Source organism: Bacillus rossius, chromosome 13 (genome assembly GCF_032445375.1).
Source record: "Bacillus rossius redtenbacheri isolate Brsri chromosome 13, Brsri_v3, whole genome shotgun sequence".
Taxonomy (NCBI): domain Eukaryota; kingdom Metazoa; phylum Arthropoda; class Insecta; order Phasmatodea; family Bacillidae; genus Bacillus; species Bacillus rossius.
In genome coordinates this window covers 907417-934479 of record NC_086340.1, presented here as the reverse complement: position 1 = coordinate 934479, position 27063 = coordinate 907417, and the positions used below count along the sequence as shown (strand labels likewise).

At 42.3% G+C, this 27063-nt stretch overlaps 2 protein-coding genes across 2 annotated transcripts in view; one reads left to right on the top strand and one right to left on the bottom strand.

Annotated features, from left to right (window-relative positions):
- Positions 1 to 477: 477 nt before the first annotated feature.
- Positions 478 to 10748, bottom strand: LOC134538075 (uncharacterized). The gene is made up of 4 exons (XM_063379066.1): positions 10558 to 10748; positions 5419 to 5547; positions 4145 to 4224; positions 478 to 2692 (listed from the first exon to the last, which is right to left on the bottom strand). The coding sequence occupies exons 1-4, from the start codon at positions 10658 to 10660 to the stop codon at positions 2426 to 2428; spliced, it is 579 nt and encodes a 192-aa protein (XP_063235136.1). The 5' UTR covers positions 10661 to 10748; the 3' UTR covers positions 478 to 2425.
- Positions 10749 to 18140: 7392 nt separating this feature from the next.
- LOC134538573 (orexin/Hypocretin receptor type 1-like) overlaps positions 18141 to 27063 on the top strand; it is a 40863-nt gene continuing 31940 nt past the window's right edge. The window contains exons 1-4 of the mRNA XM_063379997.1: positions 18141 to 18269; positions 21996 to 22002; positions 22525 to 22645; positions 24151 to 24273. Of these exons, the coding sequence (XP_063236067.1) occupies positions 18141 to 18269; positions 21996 to 22002; positions 22525 to 22645; positions 24151 to 24273 (380 nt within the window). The remainder of the gene's footprint in view (positions 18270 to 21995; positions 22003 to 22524; positions 22646 to 24150; positions 24274 to 27063) is intronic.

Here is a 27063-nt window from a genome sequence, read left to right as displayed (position 1 = left end):
CGCCGTATTGCACACGCCCAAAACATTGAGGAGATGGTGCTTAACCATGTCTGATGATGGTTAGTAAGTATGAATTAGAATCACCGTTGTTAAAAACTGTCACTTTCATAAATAGAAGCCATTTAAAACTGTTTCCACAGTGAAAACACTACACTCCAGCCAATGTTTTGGGCGTTTAACCAATATGGCCGAACAATTAGCTGAAGGGAAAAAAACGGCTTCACGCAGTTAGCATTTAATCATGCGGACATGAGCACTCCCTGAGTCTCACGCACTTGAAACACATGTTGTACCAAAACGTGGGTACACCCCATGCTGCCAGGATGGCTGACTTCACTTATCTCGCATTTTTATTGCCAATTTCCCATACTGTCCCTATTACAATATTTGATATAAACCCAAACAATCACCCAAGAGGTATAGAAAAGGTAGATATTAAAAAGAATATATCTATAGCATGAAAAAAAAATGCAGTGGTAAATGTATTAATCTTTAATATTAATCCTTTCTGGTAACATGCAAACAAAACATTCTTAGAATAGTTAGCATCATACTGTACATTTGTAAAACAGTATTTCTAGTTCACAAACTAGAATTTAAATGTAATGTGTAAAAAATATTGACGTTGAAAAGAGAAGTGTTCATCACTGCCAGGCTATGAAGAAATTAAGATGCTCAATCACTTCAGCCTACAGGATACAATTCAACCATCAGAACGTTTGCAAACATGGTAATGTGTGTTATATAATACATAGTATTCCATTTTCTTGTTACATAATGCATGTGTGATGCAACTGAAAAAAACCTTTTGAGTCACTTTTTACGTACAACAAAAATTTTAGACTTATACATGGACCTTATTTAATAGGGATCTAGTCTCATACTATAATAATCTAAAATGATAATGTAATAAAAGTGCAACCATATTTTTAACACTTAACCCTATTATTGGTTCCATAAATGATAATATTTACAAAGGAAAACAACATTAAAATTCTATACATTAGATAAACAAATTATATTTTACAAACCTATGATGCTACAAGCACCTAAAACTATAACATAAATGTATTCATTGATGGTGGAAAGTTACAGAGATGTTACTGTCCCAAGGTTAGTAGAGACATCTGCATCCCACAACAATGTCGAAAGCTGACCCTACGTCTGCGTCCCCATAGCCTAGATCTCGAGGTCAATACACAAATCTCTCTTCTTTTTTTAGTTTTATTTCTACCCAAATAGTGTTTTATGTCAGCAATAATTTAGTACCTATTTAGTGATTTTGGAAAAAATTATGGATACATAATTAAAATAAAACAAAATCTTCCAAAGAAAACATACTTGAATGTTCTGTGAACTACATGCACAATACAGTAACCGCATATACAGTCATTTACATATCACAAGTCGCCTAGCATTTAAATATTATATCATGAAAAAGTTACGTGTTTTTAAACAGTGTTCATTCACTTATATAACATAAGATTCAACTTACAATTCTGTAAAAAGACAATTGTATTGTAAGAATACAATACGTAGCTATTTGCTTGTTAATCCACTTGTTGCAAACAAATTCGTTGAACTGTTCTCGTACTGACTAGTTAACTCATCGCTAACTTATTCAGCGAGAAAGTTATGTAGGAGTTGTCTATTTTTGTAGCTACTTGCTTGAAATTGCTATTTTTTATTAATAATTAAAATCTTTAAACTGATGTTTCATTAATTACATTAAATCAGTTTAGTAATTACTTATGGGTGTAATGTGTTGCACTAACTCAGTGAATGACACTTTCACACGACCACCAAAACTATTTGGCTTATTCACTTGCTCGACATTTCATGCGAGGTTATATTTTTTTTTTGTGAATCCAATTGTATTTCAGTTGTTTAAAATTATTTATTTTTTAAGTTTTTTTAATAAAGAAAACGATAACTTTTTAAAAACAATTTTGTACTTGAGAAGTTTATAAAGACTTCTATAATTTATACAAATGGCGATAAAAACACAGCGATGGCAAATGAGAAGTGAGAAAAGTAAACTAGTCTTCAGCTTTTCTCGCTGGAGCTAGGTGAGCGGCGAGTTACTAGAAAAGTCAGCTTATGTAATCGACGTCATACAGGCTGGCTTGCGAAGTGGCAAGTAAGAGTCACCAGGGGGCTGCAAGTGATGTCGTACACAGAACGATGTGCAGTCGATAGAGGTGACCCTCTACTAACCTTGGTAATGCCTTATGTAGTACTAGAAGAATGTCTAGTATATTATGAAACAGTGTCGGTTAATATTGACTGTTGTTTTGAGGCAATGCAACGGAGAGAGAGTATCTACACTGTGAAGATGAAATAACGAGAATGTGTTGTGCCCAAGCTAAGCCAGCAATGTCTGTCGAAGTCCGGTGCGAGGGCGCCAGGCACGGATGCCGCGATGTCACGGGTCGGAAGAACCAACCTTGTCATTGGAGATCTCGTTGCTTTCTTTGTCGGGCATGTCAATATCCGCGGCATTCTGAGGGAAGTCGGCATCGATCTGCTCCGTGGACTCTGGCTCGTTGCCGGCCGGAGTCGTCGCGGCTTCGGGCTGGCCGGGCGTCTTGTCCGAGGGCCGGATGTCGACACTGCTCACGTGCACCACGGTGCCCAACTCGTCGTCGATGTAGGTGGTCGTGTTCCTCGTGATGACCGTGCCGTTCACCACCTACCAACGAGTTGCTCGATGCTCACAACACACTTCCATAGTTCTCACCACCACGCTTGACAATAAAAATATTTGATTAATTTACACATGAAAATGCTTTGTGTATGTGTTAATAATTACAAAAATAATAAATAAAAAATAGTGCATGAAGTCCCTCCGTGCGGAAGAAGTGAAACTTCGTAATGTGGAAATAAAAATAGGAAGGGGTAGAAATTGAATTTTAGTGAAATCATATTGTATCAAATCAAACTATAAAAAAAAAGTAAATGAAATAATGAATATTATAAATTAAAATAGAACAATAAAATAGAACAAGTACGTATTTCAGCTAATTTCACGATGCTCACACTGTTTACTTCGCTGCATAGCAAGAATACCACGGGCACGTGCTTGGAATATTGGATGCTACTCGTTGCTAACGCTCGCGCTGGCCTGTAACAGGTATACTACGCGCATGCGTTCGAGTGCCACGCATTCACTCTCGCTCTGTCTCTTTCTATTCCCCCTCCCCAGGAGCATTGAACGTTTAACGCAACAGTGCTTTCATACCCCCTCCATGGTAGCGTTAAACGTTTAACACAACCTTGTTGGAAGTCGTATTAGAAGTTTCACTTCAATAAATAGATCACATTTAAATATAACTTAATGTTGTAGTGTTGTTGCTAGTGAAAGTGTGCTGAGCCCATAATGCAGAGGTTTGGTGAATCGTAACCATGCTCTGCTACCAGGAAATACCCTTTTACATGTTACATGTCCTTCCTCCTCCTCATGGCTGTGTGCAACTGATGTTAATGAAACAATGAAGATATTTTTCATGAGATGGACTAATTATGATACTGGAAATGTGTCTAAATGTAAACTCACATAAAAGATTTAAAATATCTGCCTTCACTAACGTTTAGTGTTTAAAAATGGTATAAAGTGGTTGCATCACATATTAGCTAGGACTGCGGAACCCAAATAAGGTTTGTCAAACTAGATACGTTTGCTTAGTGAGAGTTAAAGGTAAAGCTTAAGTAGCCAGAGGGCTGGTTAAACATTTATTGATTTAAGAAAATTAAGAGAGTGTTGAATAAAGATGAGAATGCAGTAGGTGGCCAACATTGACTGTTAATAAATATGATTTAACTTACAGTTTTATGGTAGTCCTGGCTGCAATTTCTCGGTTTCTTCCTTGTAATATTGTTTGATCACTACATACATACATACTTACAAACTCACTACATACATACGTACCCAATCCTTGGCTGGTCTCTCACCATCTGCCCCCCTGCTCCCCATGTGATCAGTATAGTCACAGTTATAACACGATTATCAAACTACATGAGAAGTGGCTAATTGAAAATTATGGTTACGAATGTATAGGAAGGTCCGGGACCTCTACTGCAGAAACAGTGTTCCATCTTGCCTCCGTCTGTGTCACAAGAGGACAGCACAGCTTTCGACACTCACCTTCGTCTCGGATGTCGTGTTTCCCTTGCTGATCAGCTCCGAGATGTCTTCTCCAAACGGATTCATTCTTGCAATGAAATCTAGATAATAAAAAAAAGAAACATTTATTTTGGAAAGAGTTTTTTTTTTTTTAATTCTTGTAATTGGGAAGATTGATCAAAAAACATTTTTATAGACATACAACATTCCTGGTTTTTACCGTATGTCATAGAGAAGCCCCCAAGCAAGGACAAGAAAGATGAATACACAAACACAGAAAAACAAGCCAAAATAAGCGGATGATAGTTTGTGCCTGAGGATGGAACAGATCTCAGCCCCCAAAATGTCACAATTGTTTGGTTTCAGGAATCTTACTGTGTTCGTTATGTCATTGTCATCATCGTGTTCTCCAGACCATCTGTTCTGTAGGCTACCATCGTTGCTTTCGTTTGTTTGTCGCTGTGGATTCCAAGATGGTTATTTGTCTGTATTTTCATTTCGTGTTACAACTGTCTCTTCGTTGTAACTCCACTGTGTTCGTCTGTGCAGTGATATTTTTTCTGACTAATTCCTTCCATGGAATTCCCTGTGCTGTCTATTCATTTAAAATTTGACATCAGCTGATTTCTGGCTTGTTTTTCTGTGTGTTTGTGTATTAACCTTTCTTGTCCATTCTCAAGGTTTCTCCATGACATACAGTGAAAACCAACAATGGCATATGTCCATGAAAATGTTTTAAATGAAAATAGTTTGTTAAACTACAAACAGCACGGATATAACTCTTATAAATATCAGAGCCACACTGAAGGCTTCAGGTGGCTTCTGCTGTGGTGAAGCCAGTCGGGTTGCTCAATGAGCAATGCAGTTGGTCCAGACCGACGCTCTGAGCACAGATGGGGCTGCTGGGTTGGTCATCCCCTCCCCTCGGAGGCCTGGGGAACAACAACCCCTCTGGGGATTGGATCTTCCCCCGTAGTTGACCCTGACCATCCAACTGAACTAAGTTTGTATTATGTTTTAACGACTTTATTTTCCTGTACACTTTGGGCAACATTTCTTTCTTTCGACTATGTGTTTTGGTTTTGTAATATTTTAATAATTCTATTTAACTTAAGGTATAACTGTAAGATTTCCCCCCCCCCCCCCCCCCCAGAAAGAGTTAAGAGGTTGATTTCACACGTGAGAATGAGTTAGAAAGCTTTGCTATGAGATCAGAAATTATTGACTAGCTAAGAGACAGTGTGGCCACATCTGATCGGGACTAGGAGTGATGAAATGTGTGGGATGATTGTTACCACTTAAGCCAGTGTTGAAGTTGAAGAAGTTGAACAACGGGGGGAGGCCACCGAACCAGGAGTCTGGTGACGTGTAGACGACCTCTCTCGGCAGAAGGAACTCTTCCACCGCAGCGGGCTGCCCGGCATCTGCAACAGACGGCAGGTTGGCTCAGGGTCATGTGGCCGCCACGCCAGAGGCTGGGAGTCGCTGGGAAGTGTCTCGACCCAGGCCTGGTCGGCAGTCCCGCGTCGTGGCCTGGAGCAGGCGGGCTCTGGGCGCTAGTGCGCTCACTCGCCGCAGGGAGCAGCACTGGCTGCGTGCTGTGCCCCCATCACTCGGACCTCAGCGCAACCGCAAGCCCGTGACAGCTTGGACACTGCACCTTGAGGTACTCTTCAGGCCCGTGGATCCCAGTGTTGCTACCAAAGTGTGGGTGCAGGTTGAAACAAAGGGTCTGGTCTCGCACACACACTAATGCCCCGGACGCCGACATGAAGGATCGGCCACAGTGTGGCAAAGAGTTCGCGTGCTTCAGAGAGTCTGTTTGAGCCAAAATACCAAAACCACGTAAAACCCAGGTGTCTAAGGGTTTGGCAAAGCATTATTTTTTTTTTATTATTTTTATGATGAAGGCGACCCACAAACGGTTAATCCCGAACTGTGTACCACGTGATTTTATGCTTCAAGGACTGACAAAAAACTTTGCTTTAAATTTCATGGAAAAAAAACATTAATTAAAGACTTGTTTAGTAGAAAAAGACTTTAATAAAAGTTAAATACTGTTAAATTACGTTATTTAAAATGATGTGCAAAAACTGTAAATATTATAATAAAAATAATTTATGGTACCACCCCGTGAGGTTGAGTTGAGCGCGTGGCCTAACTGGCAGTGGTGTAGCCAGGATTTGTGTATGGCGGGTGTTAAGAAGCGTGCCCCCCCCCCCCCCCCGTATTAAAACTGGGGGGGGGGGGTCCTCCCCCGGGAAAATTTGGATGTAAGGTGTAAAATAATGCTATTTTAGCAGTTTTTGGTACTTAAATTTAAATATTGTAATGGTAAAAATTTTATTAATTTTAATATGAAATTTGTTTGAGTGATGAATAACAAATTAATTAAAGATTTGGTGCTAAGGGGGGGGGGGGTTGAACCCTTAACCCCCCGGCTACGCCCCTGCTAACGGGTGCACGACGCCAGACCCGCTGCCACTTCTGGCCGCACGGCGCACCGAGGCCAGCGCGGCACCAGGAAGACTGGACCACGCCGTGACGCAACTATCCCACACTGCTTCAGCAGCACGCAGCCCGTTCGCACCAACCACCTCGCTCTCATTCCGAGCTGCTATTGTGGATTAAAGAACCGCTTAGGCTCTTTTCACATTTTCACTCAATCGCCATTCGGTTCCAAGCAGTTTTCGCAACGCCGCAGCAGTTTCCTAGAGGTTCCCCGCCTGGGAATGGAACTGACGCCTCGGCCGTGGGCATCACGGACTTCGATTATGTATGCGATGAGTGTAGCCTAGGTACGGGCGCTTAGTAAATATATCCGTACTTTAGTCGAAAAATGATGACTTTTTTTTTTGGGGAAGAAAAGGGCGTCATTTCGGTTGATTTAATGGGTCAACAATATTACAGCAAAAACTACAAATTTACGATTGCCCCCTGATTTAATTTCCAGGCATCGAACTTCTATGCAGCGCTGTGAAAAGTGTTTGGAACTGAATGTGAAAATATAAAGTAGGTCTGTAGTAAACTAAAACGATCAATAAAAACGTTTTTACAAGAGTAAATTTTTTTTAAATGACCAAATGGACCTTACTTTACGTATGTACGTACTTCGTACGTCAAGTTAATATCTGTTAAAAATATTTGTGGCAGGATAACAAATGCAAGAAAGTTAACGAGCTAAAATTTTATAAACAGCCCTTATTAAAAGTACCTATGCAATGACAAAAAATTAAGAAGTCTAAATGACGTGTGGGACCAGGCCTTCAATCCTCACTAGATAAACGAGTGTCTCACAGAAGGACTCGCAACACACACACTGGGCGTGGCACAAGAGGCCACTGTGTCCGCGCTGAGCGTCTGGTGACGTCACACGAGCCGTCACGGGCCGCGGCGAATACAGACGAGGCTGGACCCTGCTGAAGCCCGCCTGGCCACTCCCACTCCCCGCACGACTTACAACTCGTTGGTCCCACATCTTGATGGACGTGGTTGTTACACCCAGCCTACTGCATTTTATATGAGTTGCATATATCGCCTGTAAAATGTTGACTTCATTTTGATATCCTAAGAAATTTTTTTTTGACGTGATAACGTCCTATAAATCGATGAACGCCGGGGCTGCACGCACGAAAAAAGCATGACTCATTGTCACGTTCCGCCTGAGCCGAGCGTGCAAGAACCGGCCAACCACCGTGCGAGAAAATCTTCTATAATATCAAACAGGTTAAGGCGGGCTTTTAAACTAATTGTTCGTGATTATATTTAAACAAATTATTTAAATTAAATTAGCAAAAAACTGTAAATAATATTTGAAAATTAAAAAGTATGCAATTTTTCATCAAAGGTTTTTTTATGTCGTTATCACGTAAAATTATCGCCCGTAAACCGATTTTACAGACAACCCCCTTTTTTAAATAGTCAAATAATGCGTTGATGCGAACGTTATTTCTTTTAAATGCGCTGGAAGAAGAGACTAACCTAAGGAGACCCGAGCAGATGTTTCAGAGTTCCCGCTGCGCACTGCAGCGCAACCACCAGCTCAGAGTGTGAAGTGCACAAGGAACCAGGGGCGCAACAACTACATTTCCAAAGAGGGGGCAATATACCTTTTTATAAAGAATCATCGATCCCCCCTATTGAGGCGGGGGGTCCGGGGGTCCTCCCACGGGAAAAATTTGTATTTCAAGGTGGAAAATGGTGCTATTTAAGCAGTTTTATTATCTAAAAATTGATTACACATCACTTTCTTTGCCCCCGTTTGCCCCCACTTCGAGGTTTCAGAGGAGGGGGGGGGGGAAAAATAACCTTGCCCCCCCCCCCTGTTGTTGCGCCCCTGCAAGGCACACTGCATCAAACACAGCTACACTCATGTCGCAGCTGCGAGTACAGCAGTTGGTGACGTCAGGGGCTGACAATGGCGGGTGAACCTGGACTTCCGAGGCTGCCGTACGGTGGAACCCAAGACGAGACTGATGTTGGTGAAAACCACGGATGTCTTTATAATAAAGTCAACTGCTGTGTTGGCGTAGCTTTTAGTGAGGACGCAAAGCGAAGCTAATTAAATTGACGTGAGCTACACGGAAGCCAGGTTCACACGCGCGACGCACGCATGCTCGTGTTCCCAGCACGGCGACAGCGGGGCCGACCGAGGCTCGTGTGAACCAGGCACTGATGATGCCATAAGGCGCGGTCACACGCCACGCCGAACTACTTCAAATGAGCAGGTTGTGTAACGGACATGAAGTAAACACGTTTACAAACGCGACACGGCAGTTGGTATAAAGAGTGATCAAAACCGATCGTCTACTGTCATCGAATGAATGTGTTGTGGATCCTATTTATTTGAGCGAGTTTACCTCTGTTAAAAGATTACCGCCAGCATCAATTTTAAAATTATAGAATATTTACCTGCTTTTAATGTATTCCAACATAATAGGTGATGACAATCGTATTACATTAAAAATTTGTCCCTCCTGATGCGATGAATATTTAATGCCCAAGACACATCATTTCTATTCAAAAGTTTCAGCAGCATTATGCCTGACCGTAGATCACGAATTTAAATAAAACGGTATCATATTTTCATGACATCCGAAAATACAGATTGTTAATGCAATACGAGCGTGCCACCCCTATTATTGTTGAAAGGTAAAGAACTACGTAGAACAAAGTACAAATAAATTGTAGCTTAGTTCCAGATAGTTTACGATATTTAGCTCAAATAATAAATCGACTCCAAGGGTGAAAATTACCCTTTTAATGTCTAACATAAATTCGACATTAAATTCATAGAGAAATCACCTGCTGAAATATTATGAGTTTTTAAACAACCTTGAAGTCGCGCAAGGCCGTGACCAGCGTTCTGTGAAGAGCGGCAGTAGTTTTCTTCATGACTGAATTATAAAAGAAAATCGACTGTCACAATAAAACCTTACGGAATAGTAGACTTTTACAACTCCGACGTTCACACCCAGAAATTTAAGTAATAATTTTGCTATATAAAATTAAAATGAGCATTTTATTATATTTAATTGTTTTAACTATTCTGTTATTAGGTCAATTGTTTGATGATTTTGTTAAAACAAGTCATAAATACACAAGTGTATTGGTATTATTAAACACATGGAGCACACATGTCAAGTTTGTATGAGACATGCCTACAGAAACACGTATGCGAACCGGTATTTGATAGACTACTTGGAACACAATTCCTGCCACTTCTGTGACAGGAATCGCTAAGGATTACATTGCCCTCAATCTCTCTGTAACCTTACGTAGCTAATTTAAGTCGCTGTAATTTCCTTAACCTCCTGGAAGGGAGTGTTCCGCACCAATCGGACCTCCCCTCTGTCTCCGTCCCTGTGTCACACTCTCGAACAACGATGTTTGAAAGCTTGGTTATGATTAATTAACAATTAATATTACTGTTTGAATACATCATAAAGAAAAACACTACGTGTTACTGTTTCTTCAAAAAAAAAAAAATTCTGCCATTTGGAACCAGGGGCGTAGCCAGGGGGAGGTTTTAGGGGTTCAAACCTACCCCCCGCCCCCTCTTTAGCACCAAATCTTTAATTAATAATCTTATTCATCACTCAAACAAATTTCATATTAAAAATTTATAAAAATTTTACCATTACAATATTTAAAGTACTGAAAACTGATAAAATAGCAATATTTTACACCTTAAATTCCTAATTTTCCCAGGGGAGGACCCCCGGACCCCCCGCTTTAATACAGGGGGGGGGGGGAGACGGCGGGGCATGCTTTTTAACACCCCCCATACACAGATCCTGGCGGCACCACTGTTTGGAACACGCCAAATCTCTGTACAAGATGATGAAGTTCGTGACAGGTAGCGCCGTCTGCGCGGGGAAGTGCAGGGACTCTCTGCGCTGCTGGTCGAGCGAGGAGGAACTCGAGCTACTCACGGGGTAGCGCCGTGGCGGCGGCCAGCAGCAGTAGCTCCAGCAACAGGGTCCTCATGGCGGTCCTCGAGCAACACTGAGCCCCGCCCCGCCCCGCCCCGCTCATATAACCTGCCCGCCGTGACGTCAGCGCGCCGCCCGCAGCGCTCCTGGCGGCACGCGCCGTCACTCCCACACCTCACGCCTCACGCCCGGTCACCGCGCTACTGTACCTCACGGTACCCACTGTACTACCTTTCACACGCCACAGTACAAAATAAAATAAAAAAATGGGTGCGTGTACCTTCTAGGCGTAGTAAAAAAAAAAAAAAAAGCGAGCGTAACTCAGTACACGTGATACAAGTGAAACTTCTTTGGCAATTCAAATTTTAACTCGTAAGTATATCTTAAGGGGTAAAACGGCAACGAGAGAGAGAGAGAGAGAGAGAGAGAGAGAGAGAGAGAGAGATATGACATTTTTTCTAAAAACAACTCGGCGTGGTGTTTTATGGCTTTCATTTATTTTCAAGTATTTAAGAATCTTGACTTTTTTTTCGTTTTTATTAGAATTTCGATAAAAATAAAAATAAATCAATAAACGTGAATTAACAAAATTATTACTCACTTCAAAATAACTGCTCAGCAAATCAATAATTATTGATCAATCAATTATGATTGATTAACAATAAATATTACCGTTGAAATACACCATAAAGACAAACACTGCGTGTTACTGTTTCTTCAAACAATTCTGCTATTTGGAACACACCAAATCTCTGAACGAAATATGAAATTCATAACAGGTAGCGCCATCTATGCGGTAAATGCAGGCACTGTCTCAACAACGCTCTCTACGCTGCTGGTTGAACAAGGAAGCATGCGTGCGTGCTGGTAGCAAATATAAAATTCAATGCACTCACAGCTGACTGTATGGGATACATATATGTATCTATTTTCTGAAACAAGTGCATGCGTACACACTCTTCTTATTCTTTCGTTCATCTATCTCTCTCGGATATAGATTTTTTTTCTGGGGGGACAAATCATCGCACAATGAGGAAAACGAAGAAGAGCCCAGCAACGTATATAGTATAGTGCTTTCTTTATATCTCTTTGGCCAAGTACTTATTCTCTGTCATTTTCGCGTCAGAAACGTTTCACAACAATGTTTAACGAAAACGTTGCATTAAAATTCGGCCTTGAAAACTTACCCTCATTATTATGTGAATGAGTAATAACAATAACTAGTAATATAAATTGTAATATATCACTTAAACTGGTGACTATTGCTAAGAAGAACATCTACTAACGATCCACATCGATGTCTGCCGTTTTCCGATTGGAAGCCAGCGATACAACAACAACAGGTTTGTTTATCGTTAACGAGTTCGTGCCGTCGAGTGACAAAACAATCATTCGTGCGTTCTCGCGAGGCGGAGCAGAGCTGGATCGTGCAGCGAAGACGACACGAGCTGAAGCGACGACTCAGTGTCGCTTGTGCAGAGCGAACAGGCCGTGGAATTGGGGCGTGACTCCAGGTGGCATCTGCTTCAAGGTCGAGACGAGGCGACCTCACAGACGAGCTCCAGCCCCCCCCCCCCCCTCCCTTCACTGCTTCCCGAGCCGTGCTTCACGTGTTCCAGAAGCTGTCCCTCCAGCGCCCACATTTAGAAGTGAAACTTCTATGGGCGCGATTAGAGTGACATTTCCAGGCCGAATTTCAATGCAACGTTTTCGTATAACATTGTTGTGAAACGTTTCTGACGCGAAGAAAGACAGAGAATAGGTACTTGGCCAAAGATATATATATATATAAAAGCACTATGGTATATACGTTGCTGGGCTCTTCTCCGTTCTTCTCCTTGTGCGATGATTCGACATTACAGAAAAAATTATAAACCGAGAGAAATAGATGAACGAAAGAATAAGACAGAGAGTAGGCGCATGCGCTTGTTTAAGAAAATAGTTAAAGAGTCCTTCAGATAAAAGGAAAGTTATTAGCAGAAGCAGCACAATTTTGTAATAATTTGTATTTTGACCCATCGCGAAATGAATCCGAGCTCTAACCATAGAGGAAATGGTACGACTGTTCGGAACAGCCAGCGCGCACTGCAGAGAGCCAGACTGTACAGGATGCCGCCATTGTTGCTGCGCATCGCGTGCTACTTACATGCAGACTTGCTGCACGCACAGCTGAGCTCGTGTCAGCTCGTGTCAGCTCGGGTCTCGTCAGTGCTTATCGCCGGGCTGAGCGGTTCTGCCCACGCGTCCTTGGCTAGTGCACTTGGCGCATCGTAGTCATCAGAGCTACGATAATGGTTTGTTTCAAGTCATTTGGTCGACAATCATCCTCGACTATTCTGTCAACTGAGCTGTGTGTGGTACAAGTGCTCTGAGGAATGATAGTCATTGATATGATCCAGCACAGAAGATAGGAAAAAGCACAAATAAAAATAAACAAAAACAATATGTGAGGTTTGCTTTAAATACGCTGTATTACGTTTCGAAAAGCATCAAAAAATTCATTATGGTCACGACTTTCCTTTCCTGATATGCCAATGCGCAAATTATCAGATAATTTTTTTTTCATCTGTCATGCATCATAAATCACTTTTGTGCTAACTTAAGTTATTAACATTAAAAAAATCAGTTTAAAAGAACGTTCAATTCAATAATTTTAACATATCTAAAGTGGAACAGTTCTGGTTACTATAAAAATAGTCTGTATTCGTTAAAGAGCTTATCACCCATACGCATTTCACAATGAAGATAATCTGTTGTACAGAATGAGTAATCAGAATTCGGGTTACAAATTCCGACAAACTGCAAATTAATTATGGAGAAATAACTTGAAAAAGGATATGGGAGAAGGTTTTGGAAGTGCCTGATGACTACATATATATTTTTTAATTGACAGGAAAGGGTGGCTTAGTTGTAGGAATAATTGTTTCAAACCAAACGTACAGTTTAATGTATCTAGAATAAAGTAAAATTTAAATGTTTATTGTTAAGTCTTAAAATAAATTAATGGAAAAAAAAAAATGTAGTGCGAATAATTGTGTATCGAAGACGGTTACGGGTGGGTACAGAAAACTTTTGAATCATGCATATTTACTTGTATATTTTTTAACTATGCATACAAATAAAGCCATGGTAGCGTGTACGCAAAACAAATGCACATGGTATAAATGCGTGCCAGTGAACTCGAGCGCCGGACACAGACGGGGTTTCCGCCAGCAGCGCCCCACACTTTCCGGCCATTTGCTTTTCTGGAGGTCCTGCCCCGAAAACGTTAAAAAAAAAAAAAAAAAAAAAAAAAAAAAAAAAATACTCTTTTAAACATTTCAAACTCAACATAGAACTGAAACTGACGACGGTGTTGCTAATTTATCTTATATGTTGATATTCTTTCCTTATATGTTAGACTTTGGTCAGTTTTAAAACTACTTAAAATCAAATTTCCAGGATAATCACATCATTATACGCGGCAATTAAATCTTTGGAAGTTTTTTTTCTAATACGAAATCATGAACACCAGCACACAAAGCTACAGTATAATAACAATTACATGTCCATGTTCTGAGCGGAACACCGCCGCGGGGCCGGCTCGTGCTGCCTGCAGAGCAGCTGCGCAGTGAGGCCGGGCACAAGGTCACCCCCCCCCCCCCAGGTGGAGGGGCCCCGAGTGTTGGGCAACAGCCTGAAGGTGACACTGACCGCTCTGCCTCGCGCACTACCTGCAGCTGTCCTGAACACCCGCACAGCGCACAAACACAACAAGCCACAAGTACAGGCAGCACACAGGATTCCGGGGAAGGCATCGGTCGGGAAAAAAAACAAAAAAACATCACGGCACAGTCGAACACAGTGGGCTGATGACAACGACGAGACAGTTGCAACAAGAACAGTAACCACCGACAAACAGGTATTCTGGCAACACGACGACGACAGAACAGACGAACACATTAGGCTTCCCAAAGACAAAACAGTTGCGACATCTGACATCGGCTGATTTTGGCTTGTTTTCTGTGCGTTTGTGTATTCCATCTTCCTTTGTATACGTTCTTCGGGTTTTCTCTATAACGCTATAGCAATAGCTAGGGACTGGAAAATTCCGCGGGTTCAATGACCTCCAGGATAGACTCCACGATCCTCTGCACACTCGGGCAAACGGCGCCTGTTCATTGGCTGCTGAACAGTGAGGCATAGCAAGTGGGTGATTGGATACTTCTTTGAGTCCTCCAGATAAACAGGACAGTGTGTATTGGTCACGAGACGTTTCGTGTTAATTTTCTACATTAAAAACTTTCAAGGACACGAGAGAAACATAACCTCATCTGTTTAACATGTTGAATAATAATATTGTGACATCACACGTCATAGATAAGCTACTGCTGTGTGCTGTTTAAGACAGTAACCTTCAAGAAAAATCATGAGGGTTCCTTCCAAAGCAGTTTCAAACTCAGGGGTACCAACCGAGATTTTTAGCAAGAATAATAAATCCGGAGACTCGCCTGGGTATCGATTGTTTGGGCTACAGTGAAGAACCTTCTAGACCTTCCTGTAACCATCCCAGACTTTCTATTTCATCCTAGAGAGTTTGAGAGGCAATACGAAGGAGAGAGGGAGGAATTTAGGGTATAAATATGCGAGGTTTTAGGCAGTTCAGGATGGAACAGCAAGGACCATCAATTCGATGCCATCATGAATCAATGACACCAGAGAGTGAGTAAAAAAAAGTGTGTGTGTGTGTGGGGGGGGGGGGGAGGACACGAGAGTATGGAGGTTATTGGAGAGCTTAGTATTATTTTTGTATTTATTATTTTCTTTAATGGTCAGTAATTTTTCTAAGTTTGATATGTTTACTGTTGTATGTTACTTTTAATTTTCATTAATGTTTTCTGACCTTTTCTTTGGTCTTTTGTGTGTGATGCACCTGATACAGTAAAGTAAATATTAGTTTTTTTTGTGCTCATAATACTCTGCACTTGTTTGCACTTTCTGCACCTTCTGTGCTATTTACTTGGGGGCCATATTTGTTTCAGAGAATTAAAAGGTACTTAACTCTTCAAAACCTTGAAATTATTTGTAATTGTATATTGTGTTATTTTTTAATGATTTAAGACCTTGTCGTTTAAAAATTTGTTATAAAGTAACTTGAGATACATTTAACAGCTAAGAATACTTTTGATATAATTTCGTGTGATTAAAAACAAAATATATAATAACTTCATTGTACCTGAAAAAAGTAATGATATCAGATTGATTATTTGTATTTTTTTATGGAAAATTTGTTTCCCCCCTATAATTTGTTTTATATTTAAACTTCAATAAATTTAACAAAATTTATTTGTTTTATCTTGTTAATGTTCTGCCATCTTCTAAAGTTTTCAGCATTTAGGTTATTTCCTCCAATTTTCATTTACTATGCAGGTGAGGCCTCATCTGGGCAAACATGGGTTTACATTGTGAGTTGGTAATAGTTGGTGCTTGCAGTGATTGTTTGGGACCGGGGTCAAGTGAACCAATAGCACAAGCAGCACAAGAATATAATTGTTTCAATTTTAGCGTGCCACGAAAAAAATACACGAATTTTTCCGGTCTCTAACAATGGTGTATGCCCATAATAATGTTTTTAATAATTGTCTCCATTGCAAGGATCATTAAAAGAACACTGAAGGTGACTCACACGGCGCTGCGTTCGTCCTCATTGATCATGCCGGTGGAACTTCCTGAGACAAGGCTTCTTCTGTCCGCTGGCGTCTAGAGAAGTCACTGCGTTCAGTGGTCTCTGCGGCAGAGTTGCACACTGCCTTCAGCAAGCAGCTATTAGGCTGACGTCATCAGTAGCTACAGCAGAAGTGCTGCGTCAGGACAACAGCTGATGAAGTAGGTGACAGCCCAGTCCGGTTTGAACTAAGTAACCACCAGCCAATCAAGGTATTGTGTGATGGTCACTCGTTACATTACGTTAGATAAATTTTTTGTTTTCGTAATTTATTAACGTATTTTTATTCTGATGTAATTTTTTTTTAATATTTTATTTTTGTACAAGACTATCTCCTGCCCCGGCAAACACACGGTGTGTAGAGCTTCAGAATAAAACCACGAGTTCTTAAAAAACTGCTCACTATATCAGAGTGGTGTCCGCGCCGCGCTGGAAGCTCCAGCTAGTCCCGCCTCACTTACACAAGCACACCCCTGACTAGACGAGCTCCTTTAGGGGAAGGTACAACAACCGAATGACGCCATATTGGTTTCAATAAATTTTGGGCCATAACATTTTTTTTAAACATTAATGTAAAAATATTCATTGGTGTTCGTTCAGACAAAGATCGTGCGTTAAGAGATGTCGCTGGACCACACCACGGAGTCTGTATACGGTATTGTTGAAGTTGAAGTCATTCCAGAACACGAATTGGTTTTAAAACTTGGCCTGAACTTCATACATTTAGGATTGATTGGAATCTCAGGAAACACATGATTGGTATTACAGATTGTATTTGCGAAAGCCGACCTCCGCAGCGTGGTCGGATGCACACCAGCTTATGGTGCGATGAGGTTCTGGGTTCGAGTCCCGGGTAAGGCATGGGTGTAACATTGAAATGCAGATATTACGTTGAACGTGAAATGGAATTCGTCGACCTTGTGTACATATAATGCTGGTTTTGGGCGGAAGCCGATAACCATTCAACCAATTAAGTATCTATATTTAAGGAGGTGAACGGGCTTGCCACTTCAGAGTAGTGTGGTTCTACTTACAACTTATCGCGAAGGCCTGTTAGGTCAGGAAACAAAGCGATTCGCAACTGTGTTCTACGATAACGAGCCACCGGTTTCTCGCTCACAGCGCACAGTTTGTTTGGCAGCCTAGCAATGCACGTACTTGTCAGACTGCATCGTCTGGCAACGTCACCAGCATGGAAGCCTCTACGAGGGGAACCAAGATGCAGGGCTGTCCAGACCTAGAGGCGGTGCTGTCCAGACCTAGAGGCGGTGCTGTCCAGACCTAGAGGCGGTGCTGTCCAGACCCAGAGGCGGTGCTGTCCAGACCTAGAGGCGGTGCTGTCTAGACCCAGAGGCGGGGCTGTCCAGGCCTAGATGCGGGGCTGTCCAGACCTAGAGGCGGTGCTGTCCAGACCTAGATGCGGGGCTGTCCAGACCTAGATGCGGGGCTGTCCAGACCCAGAGGCGGGGCTGTCCAGACCCAGAGGCGGGGCTGTCCAGACCCAGAGGCGGTGCTGTCCAGACCTAGAGGCGGTGCTGTCCAGACCTAGAGGCGGTGCTGTCCAGACCTAGATGCGGGGCTGTCCAGACCTAGATGCGGGGCTGTCCAGACCCAGAGGCGGTGCTGTACAGACCTAGATGCGGGGCTGTCCAGACCCAGAGGCGGTGCTGTCCAGACCTAGAGGCGGTGCTGTCCAGACCTAGAGGCGGTGCTGTCCAGACCCAGAGGCGGTGCTGTCCAGACCTAGATGCGGGGCTGTCCAGACCCAGAGGCGGGGCTGTCCAGACCCAGAGGCGGGGCTGTCCAGACCTAGAGGCGGTGCTGTCCAGACCTAGAGGCGGTGCTGTCCAGACCTAGATGCGGGGCTGTCCAGACCTAGATGCGGGGCTGTCCAGACCTAGAGGCGGTGCTGTCCAGACCTAGAGGTGGTGTACGGCAGGAGCTCTCCGTGGCCTTGGCGCGATGCCAGTCTGACCTCGAACCTGGGTGTCGCCTGGCTGAGCTGCAAGTCAGAGCTGGGTCAGAAGCAGTCCAGGCCGAGGAGTGTAGAAGTAAACAGATATTTCATTCTGAAAGCGGTCATAAACGATTCCGACACTACCAACCACATAGCATAAAAACCAAGATATTTAGTTTTTTTCCCGAACGATATCATTATCTGTTTACAGTATTCTTTGGTTTCACGATCTAGGTTTTTTTAATACACCTATACGTTTCAATAAAATTAAGTCTAATTTTGTGTCTTTATATTCATGACCAAAAAATTAAGTATTTTGACAAGATTTTATCAGAGACTGAAGGTGGGGTGCGTTGGTGATCTATAAGAAGATTTTTAACATAGTTGTTTCATAATACATAACTATTTCCTAAAATATAATTACATAATTGTCCAGTTAAAAAACAAAATAAAATTGGTTGTACAGTATGATGTAGGGTGTGACAGTGACTAGACTAAAAGCAATTTTTTTAGTTTTTTTTATCTTATCTACAGTCTAGACTCACTCAACTATTTAATATTAACTAAATAACGCAATTAAATGCACACAAAATAATATAATACTGTTTAATTGGTGAAAATGTTCATAGACTAAAATTTTTTAATTAAAAAAAATATATAATTTTGAGTCTTTATCAGCTTTTGACACCTCTTTAAATGTAACATTTGAGTTTATGAATGGCAATAATTTTCCAAATGCACATTTAATCTTGTTCAGGGTGATTTTTGATACATACTAGCGCCTCTTTGCACTCAGCTTTTTAATGCCTTAACCAGGACTCAAATATTTTCTTTACTTTATAACCAAAGCACTAATGGCATAAAATTATAACTTCAATACAAATATATTGAATATTAATTTTCTAAATTGACGCAGAGTTAATATTATGAGCTTCATGATACAAAAAAAAATATTTTTCTGTACTTTTACAAAAGGTTAATTTGGAAACCAGTTGCCAACAAATAGTTTGTAACACTAATACTGCAAGAAAATAAAACTGTAAATTTGTACAACACATGGCTTAAGTTATTTTTGTATATATGAAATACATTATTCGTTTCAATAATGAATATTTCTCATGTAAATTATCGCATAATTTTATACTTTATTCGATGTTTCATTCAAGCATAATTTCTTTAAACAACGGAAAAGTTAATGGAGTATTTAATTATTGGACTTTACTATTTTTTTTATTATGTGCAATTTATAAAGGAAAGATTTACAGGGAATTGTTTACATATAACTTTAACTATTGGAGGTACTGGGACAACACGAAGCATACATGCCCGGGTCAGAATCCGAACCCAGTATTACTGCGAACACTATTTTGTAGGGATGCAGTTTTTTTCATGCGAATGTACAAATTTACAAATATCTGTAATTTTACACCAATATTTATGTTGCATTTACAAAAAAAAAATAGTTTTTGTGTAAATTTTAACGTGAGTTGGCCTTCAGTACCTCGCTGCGCTCCGCCGACACTTGCCAAGGTCAACCCACAGCAATTAGCACCAATCAGCAGCGAGAGATGCGAGCAGACAGACTTGTTTGACACCCCCCTTCCCCTTCCCTTCCAACACAGTCCTGGTGCTTCAAACCCAATCTCGAGGCAGCGTGCAAGACGGACTACTCCTTTGAAAAAGACAGTTCTGGAAATGAAATTTGCAAACACTCGCCGCAATGTTGAGGCTAGCCAGGCCAGCATGCCAGGCACGGCACACAGCACAGCACAGCACATAGCACACAGCACACAGCACAGCACAGCACAGCACATAGCACACAGCACAGCACAGACGCGCTTTCCTCGGAAGTGCTTGGGCTCTTGACTCTCAAAACTGGCGTCATCTCGAAAGGGCAGGGCTATATAATAGGTTGCGCTAGTCGGTAGTGACGAGCATTCTTAATTTTAGAGTTCAAGAGATCAATGACATTTTACCATATAAAAGAACAGCATAACTGTACTTAAAAATCTGTTTAAAAATCTGTTTAAAAATTAGTACTTATTTTGAAACATGTTGGCCGCATCCGAACACTAGACTAATAGCTCACTTAGCTAAGGGCTTCACTAGAAGTGCATCCTAGTGGATGCGGGCATATTTGCGTTGCTTCCGAATCCTCACAAGGGATACGCTGATATCCCTTCATGCGTCCACTGAACTCGAGACTACTATGGATGCGACACTCACATCCACTGATGCGTCCCTATGTCCATTTGCTTGTTTGTAAATAATATTTCTTCAGTTTTTTTGGCATAAAATATGTTTCAAACTTAAATAGACACTTAAATTATTAATAAATATTGCTTATCGGATTATTTAATACTCATTTTAAGTATTTTCAAAATTTTGAAATTCATAAACTTTTTATTTTGATTGCAAACATTTATAACCATTACGCTACATTAAAAAAAATTTAATTGGCCGTTGTTATCTATGTTATGCTGAATATCCGTAGATATCACGACTCTAAATGGCTGCGTGCACATTAGTGCAACCAACTGTAAACAGATGGTGCTAGCAGTAAAAGTAATCGGACACTATTAGGATTGCGTCCTTTACATTGTGAAAGTATTTGCTAATACTGTAGATGTAGGGATGTGTTTGCTGCGGACGCATCTTATGTATTCGGATACAGCTAATGTTTGGGAAACTCGCAATAGTCGTAATGTAAGGAAACGACGTCAGGAGAAAATACGTGGTTTGCTCGATGCTGTGGTTGACCTTGAGAAGTACTAGCGGCCTGACACGGACGAGCCTACCCACACGGAGCCCCTGCCCGTGGTGAGGGGGGGGGGGGGGGTTACGATGACACCGGCAACGTCACAGAGCGACACCTTCTCGGTCGGGTTCATAATTAAAAAGAAAACATGATGCACACGACCTGAGAAAAAACCGGTTCACAATTGCATTTATTTTAGCCGATGAAATTTTTGAAATTAATGTCACCTCAGTTGGTAGTGCTAGTACATAATAATGCTACTTTAAGTATTTTTATCACGTGATGTTTGACCAGCAGCTGTAAACACTATTTTTTTTAACTCGTAAATTGTGTTTGGTTATGATAGGCTAAGCAAAATTTTTTAAAACACTATTTAACTAACCTACAAAAAAACTCTTTAATACTTCAGTCACTTATCTAAGTAAACTGTGATTGGTTTATAAAGTAGTATTTACCTGAGCAAATTTCCTAGCATCATAATGATAAATATAAACAGCGCCAGGCGCCCGTGACTTACATAACATATTGTTACGAGCGCAGACAGGACCGCGACGCGCGCCAGGTTCGCAGCTGGCTGGCGGCCCTGCACGGCCTCTGACGTCACGCGCCGTCCACTGACGTAAGGCATGCCACGCGCGCCTGGCCGGATTACAAGGGTCGTCGCTACCCCCTCCCACCTTCCTCACCCTAGCAGCGACACGCCTAGGGCTATTGTCACCTTTAGCGGCCTGGGAATCACGGGCTTACAGAGGCCGCCGCGAGGAGTGGCGTGAATAAGCTTCCATGTTCTGGGTGTTTCGGGAGTCGGGTACATGGTGCGACACGTCACAGTCACTCCCGTTCATTCGAGAAGGACTGCCGGCGGGTATAAAAGCAGCGACGCCGGCCTCCGCGACAGGTCCGAGAGTTCCGCGAGTGAAGGGAAGTGCGAGGGTGAGAGACATCCTCGAGAGTGGCGTGACGAGGTGAGACGGGATCGAGAGAGTGCGACTGAGTGGCGCGAGACTGTGTGTGGACAGGCGCGAGGTGAGGGGCGAACAACTGTTGAGACTAGCTCCAGTCAGGAGTACGAACTGCGGAACTTGACAGACATTGAGAGACTTGTGAACAGACCTTTTTAAGTGCGAGTGATGTGATCAGACATTTTTAAGTGCGATTATTTTTTAGTAATGTAAATATTAGTAATTACTAAAACTATAATAAAACCTATTCCTTACGAACCCAGTTCTCCCCACATTACTCGAAACAATATATATATATTTCCCTCCCATGCACAGAGCCGTTCTGTGAGTTGTGAATCAGCCGATTCGGAAACATGGCGGCCAAATCTTGTGCTCGAGACCTTCTGTTACCGTTACTGTTATTTTTTCAATTGTGAATCCATCCTATCCCACTGATTTTGTACCTCCGTGCTGGCAGTCTGGCAGGACAGCGGCGCGGAGGTTCGACGCGAGGAGTGGCCCTGGGCGGGTTCTGACTGAGGCCCGGCGGCGGAGTCAGGGCTGGTCTCCGCACTCGGCCAATCACAGCCGGATGTGTTTACGACAGGACGCCGGCCTCTGACGCTGATTGGCCGCTGGTCGTGTCCGGGCTGCCACTGCGAGCGCGACCACACCAGAGATTTTAGAGATCAGGGAAGTGTGCAGACGAAGCATGAGGTGGTGACGAGGTGGGTGAAGCTAAAAGGGGAGGGGAATTTCAATGTACTACGCGCATCAATATGGCGGCCGTTTGTTTACAAATGTATCAGCTGTACCTGTATTGGAGGTTAAACTGGAGAAAAAATGTCAACTCATATCATTACCATTGCATTTTGAAGAATTGTTTTGGACTTTTAATGCATCGGACTGAAACACAGAAATGCCCTATTGTAGTTAGGAGATGTTCGAGCCCTCTTCCGAAGACAGAGACTTGTCACCTCCGCGAGGGCGTGTTAGCCCAGCTGTCCAGCTGTCCAGCTGTCCCACAGCCGGGCAACACCGCCGACCTCGAGTTGTCCCACTGTTGTCCCGCTACGGAGACACCGGCTGGCCTTGCCCCGCATGGAAGCCTAGGACTGTCTCGACTGCTCACACTCACAACCATCACCCAGCCATAACATGTTTTCGGAGGCCCGAAGGCCAACGCACCCGCCTTCCGCCCCTCCCAAATGTGCGCCCTTTAAGGGTAGATTGGGAGTCTGCTTACATATCTGTATAGTCCAGGGCCCCTTCCTACTGAACTATCAGATCCAGAAAACATGTCCCCTCCACCACTATGGAACCCATAGTGGCTTCTTAGGAACCTGTAGACTGAAATCCCCACATGGGGCAATATGCAGGTAAGGGTTCAAGTCAGGCGCATTCACAGTCCAGCAAAACCAACACCATAGTATATATATATATAAGTCCATTACATGTCCTTTATATGCCATATATTGATTATGTATCCATTACATGTTATATATATTGATTATATTCCTTATTTAGATTATATATTATTATACACCCCTATACAAATTACCAGACATGCTTCAGCGCCTGCTACCCATCAGCCATCCAGGTTTTGCCATAATTTGAGGACCATCCACTGGGGCCAGGTCCCATTTGGGCCCTGACTAACCAGTAGGTAGTCAATAATCCTGTGCGTGCTTTATCCAGGAGTACATAGTCCAAGTACCTCAGTAGTAGTTGAATACTACTCCGCTGACAGTTGCAAGGGAGAATGCTCACGGAGCCAGTGGCTCAGTTTCGTCTGCCACTTGAAGTCTCACTATGACTCTCCGAGCAAATTCACGGAAGAGAACCCAACTCTCTTTCCGTGCCACCACATTTGCAAGGTCGTAGTCACACCCAATCAGACCCAGGTGGAACTTCAGCTGTTCTCGAAGATCCTCAACTTTTTCACAATCATGCAGCACATGCCTGACATCATCCGCTGTGTGGCAGTGCCCACACAGCGGATTCTCTGCTAGACCAAATTGGTGTAGTTTGGCCTTGAAGTTACCATGCCCAGTTAGAAGTTGAACCGTGGCCCGCGTCAGTTCTATATGTTTGCACTGAATTCGATCTTGTACATTCGGGAAGATCTCATAGGTATGCCTACCTTTTTCACTTGCTTCCCACTTGCGCTGCCACTGCCCCATGGTCCCTTCTCTGAGCCTTATGTGGTCCTCCGGCCTGAGGGTGCCCGCAGCTTTCAGGGCAGCAAGCTGCCCTTTTTCAGCCACAAGCAGATCCAGTGGGATCACCCCAGCGAGAACCTGCAGAGCCATAACAGTCGTGATGCTCCCTCGCTCCAGTCGAAGCCTGTCTCGAGGTCCGCGGTGACTTCCCACCAGCTCCTGAACATGGACTTCTGCCCGCGACTGGGACAACTGCCAGCCGTAACTCAGTTGGCTGCTGTTTGGGGAAGCACTCACGTCTTGGAATATGAAATGTCTTTTTTACATTCTAAAAAAGTTAGTTACATAATTTGTAAATAGTTTTCAGAATGCTTTAAGAAAAATATAATTTATTCAAGACGAGTCCATAAATTTGATATTGAATATACCTAATCCTTAACACAGAATACAGGCCTTAACGCGGCGCTAAACCGTGGTCCCGACTTCCAGTATTAATACAATACACAGAGCAATTGTAGCACTGCTGCCAACAATGTAAAAAAAAACTGCAGTCTTAAATAAACTAAACAGACATTTCAATTTAAACTTATGCCAAGTGACGTCTTAAAATAAGTTTCTGATTCAAAATAACTCCCTGGACATGGCAGTTAAAGTAGGCAGAACATTAATTTAGTAATTTACAAAATGCATTTATTTTAAGTAAATAACTATTTTCTTGAGTATAAAAATGAAAGATATATAAGTAACCGTTTGCGTTTACGTTTGGAGCCCAAAAACCACTATAGTTTAAGGAATTAACCTTATTTAACTGTGCTGCGATGTATAAACGATGATTTGTAAGTATAACAAACGAAACTTCTTGATTTAAATTTAGTTCTGCATTCTCACCACTTCAGCTTCGACTGACAAATGAGGTAAAACTACAAGGCAATGTTCTGGATTAAACACTTAAAAATACCCAAATAAATGAAGTTAACAATCCGAGACGGAATCACGAAATAGTTCAATGACATCGTAAAGCGCATCCAACACAATGACAAGACTGGCGACTGGTTGCCGGCAGGTGTTCGCAAACGGCTCAGCATGGAAAGCGACGGTAATGACAAGATGTCTGCGTGTTACTTACCGCACGTTTCAAGGATTAGCTGTGATTACCACTTTCATAACTGGGCAACACGGTGGCCTGGTAACAGCACAACTTGAAAGTTATTTTGAAATGCGGCAAGCCTAACGAAGACACCATCCTAGTTACTGTCACGACTACCAGAGACCTCGCCGGCTGCTCAGAGCCGGGACAGTAGCGTAGAGTGGCGGCCAGTACTGCTCGGTCGTGGGGCTGCTGTGCTGATACAGGTCCTGGCGCCAGTAGCGGACAGTAGTGGACATACAAGGGGATAGTAGAGAACAGTAGTTTACAGGAAAATATATTATTGGACAGAAGCAGACATTAACGGACAGTATCGGACAGTAACGTACTGTAGTGGACAGTAGCGAACAGATATTTTTTTGTGTTGTGCTTATAAAATTATTCCTTCATATTTAAAAAAAAAATAACTGAAATAGCAGAGATCCAAAAATTGATCCTAGCGGAATTCCAATGTAAGGTTTCGCTACCTATCAGACATATATCATTTTATCTGATTGTTAATTTTATCTCTTATGCAATGATGACATAAGTTTATTGAAAAGTACACAATGATTTACACTGTGAGGAATATTCTTTTTTAAGTCACATTACTGTAGGAGAATAAATAAACATTTAAAGTTTCTACATTTGTTCAAATGTCTTCCTTGCATTTTCAATTTATCTCTAATTTATTTAAATGTTTCAATTAAACTTCATATTTATGTTTTCTATCTTTGATTTTCCAGTTTTCCTTGAAAACCAATCGTAAGTCAGCACTTTTATTTTATATATTTATTTTAATATCGTAAATAACTGAAATGAGCTAGACGTCTAATGTTATTCAAAGACTTTCATTTGATACATAATATTCTAAAATATAGTTTACTGCTTGAGGAACTATCTATTTAGTACGTGTAAATATGGTTTAAAAATTAATGTAATTTTGTAATTTTGGCTGAAGTAGTGTCCAGGAAAATCACGAAGCTAGGCTCGACTGTTTAGCCGGAGTCAAATGCCTCGACGAACACGACATGACAGGCGCTATACGCCCAGTAGCCAATGAAACACGAGGTCGCCGTGACGTCCACAAAACAAAATAATCGCCGCAATAAGCGATGAAATACACCCGAAGGTCCGCAAGAAGTAGATTATATTTCTAATTTATTGCGTCGTGTCATATAGCACGACGGAAAGCAAGACGAAAAACTTGCAGAACTAAACTTTAAAAACATTTACCTACTTGATAAATCTTTATAATGAAAAACGAAATTTTATTTAACTTTTGGGTACACTTTAAAATTTGTAGTGTGACTTCGACTGTTTATTACGTTTATTTTTAATTTTTAGCCCTGCTAAGAGCGGAATTATTTTCTGTTCCTTATCAATATATTGTTACGAACGCAGACAGGACCGCGACGCGCGCCAGGTTCTGAGCTGGCTGGCGGTCCCGCACGGCCTCTGACGTCACGCGCCGTCCACTGAAGTGCCTGGCCGGATTACAAGGGTCCTCGCTACCCCCTCTCTCCCCCTTCCGCGCACCCTAGCAGCGACACGCCTCGGGCTATTGTCATCTTGTAGTGGCCTGGGAATTAAAGAGGCCGCCGCGAGGAGTGGCGTGAATAAACACCGCCTTTCTGGACTTTTCGGGCGTCGGGTCGGCCCGGGGTGACGCGACACTTCCAACCCCCCAGACGGTTCCAGAAAGTCAGCCATGAGTATAAAAGCAGTTCCGAGGGTTCTGGGATTAGGGGAGAGGGTCTCCCCCTCGGGGAGTGATACTGGTGATACACGTGCGATCAGCGAGGGGTGAAGAGGGCAGTGGCCCTTGCTGAGCGAACCGGACCTATCGGGAGGCGAT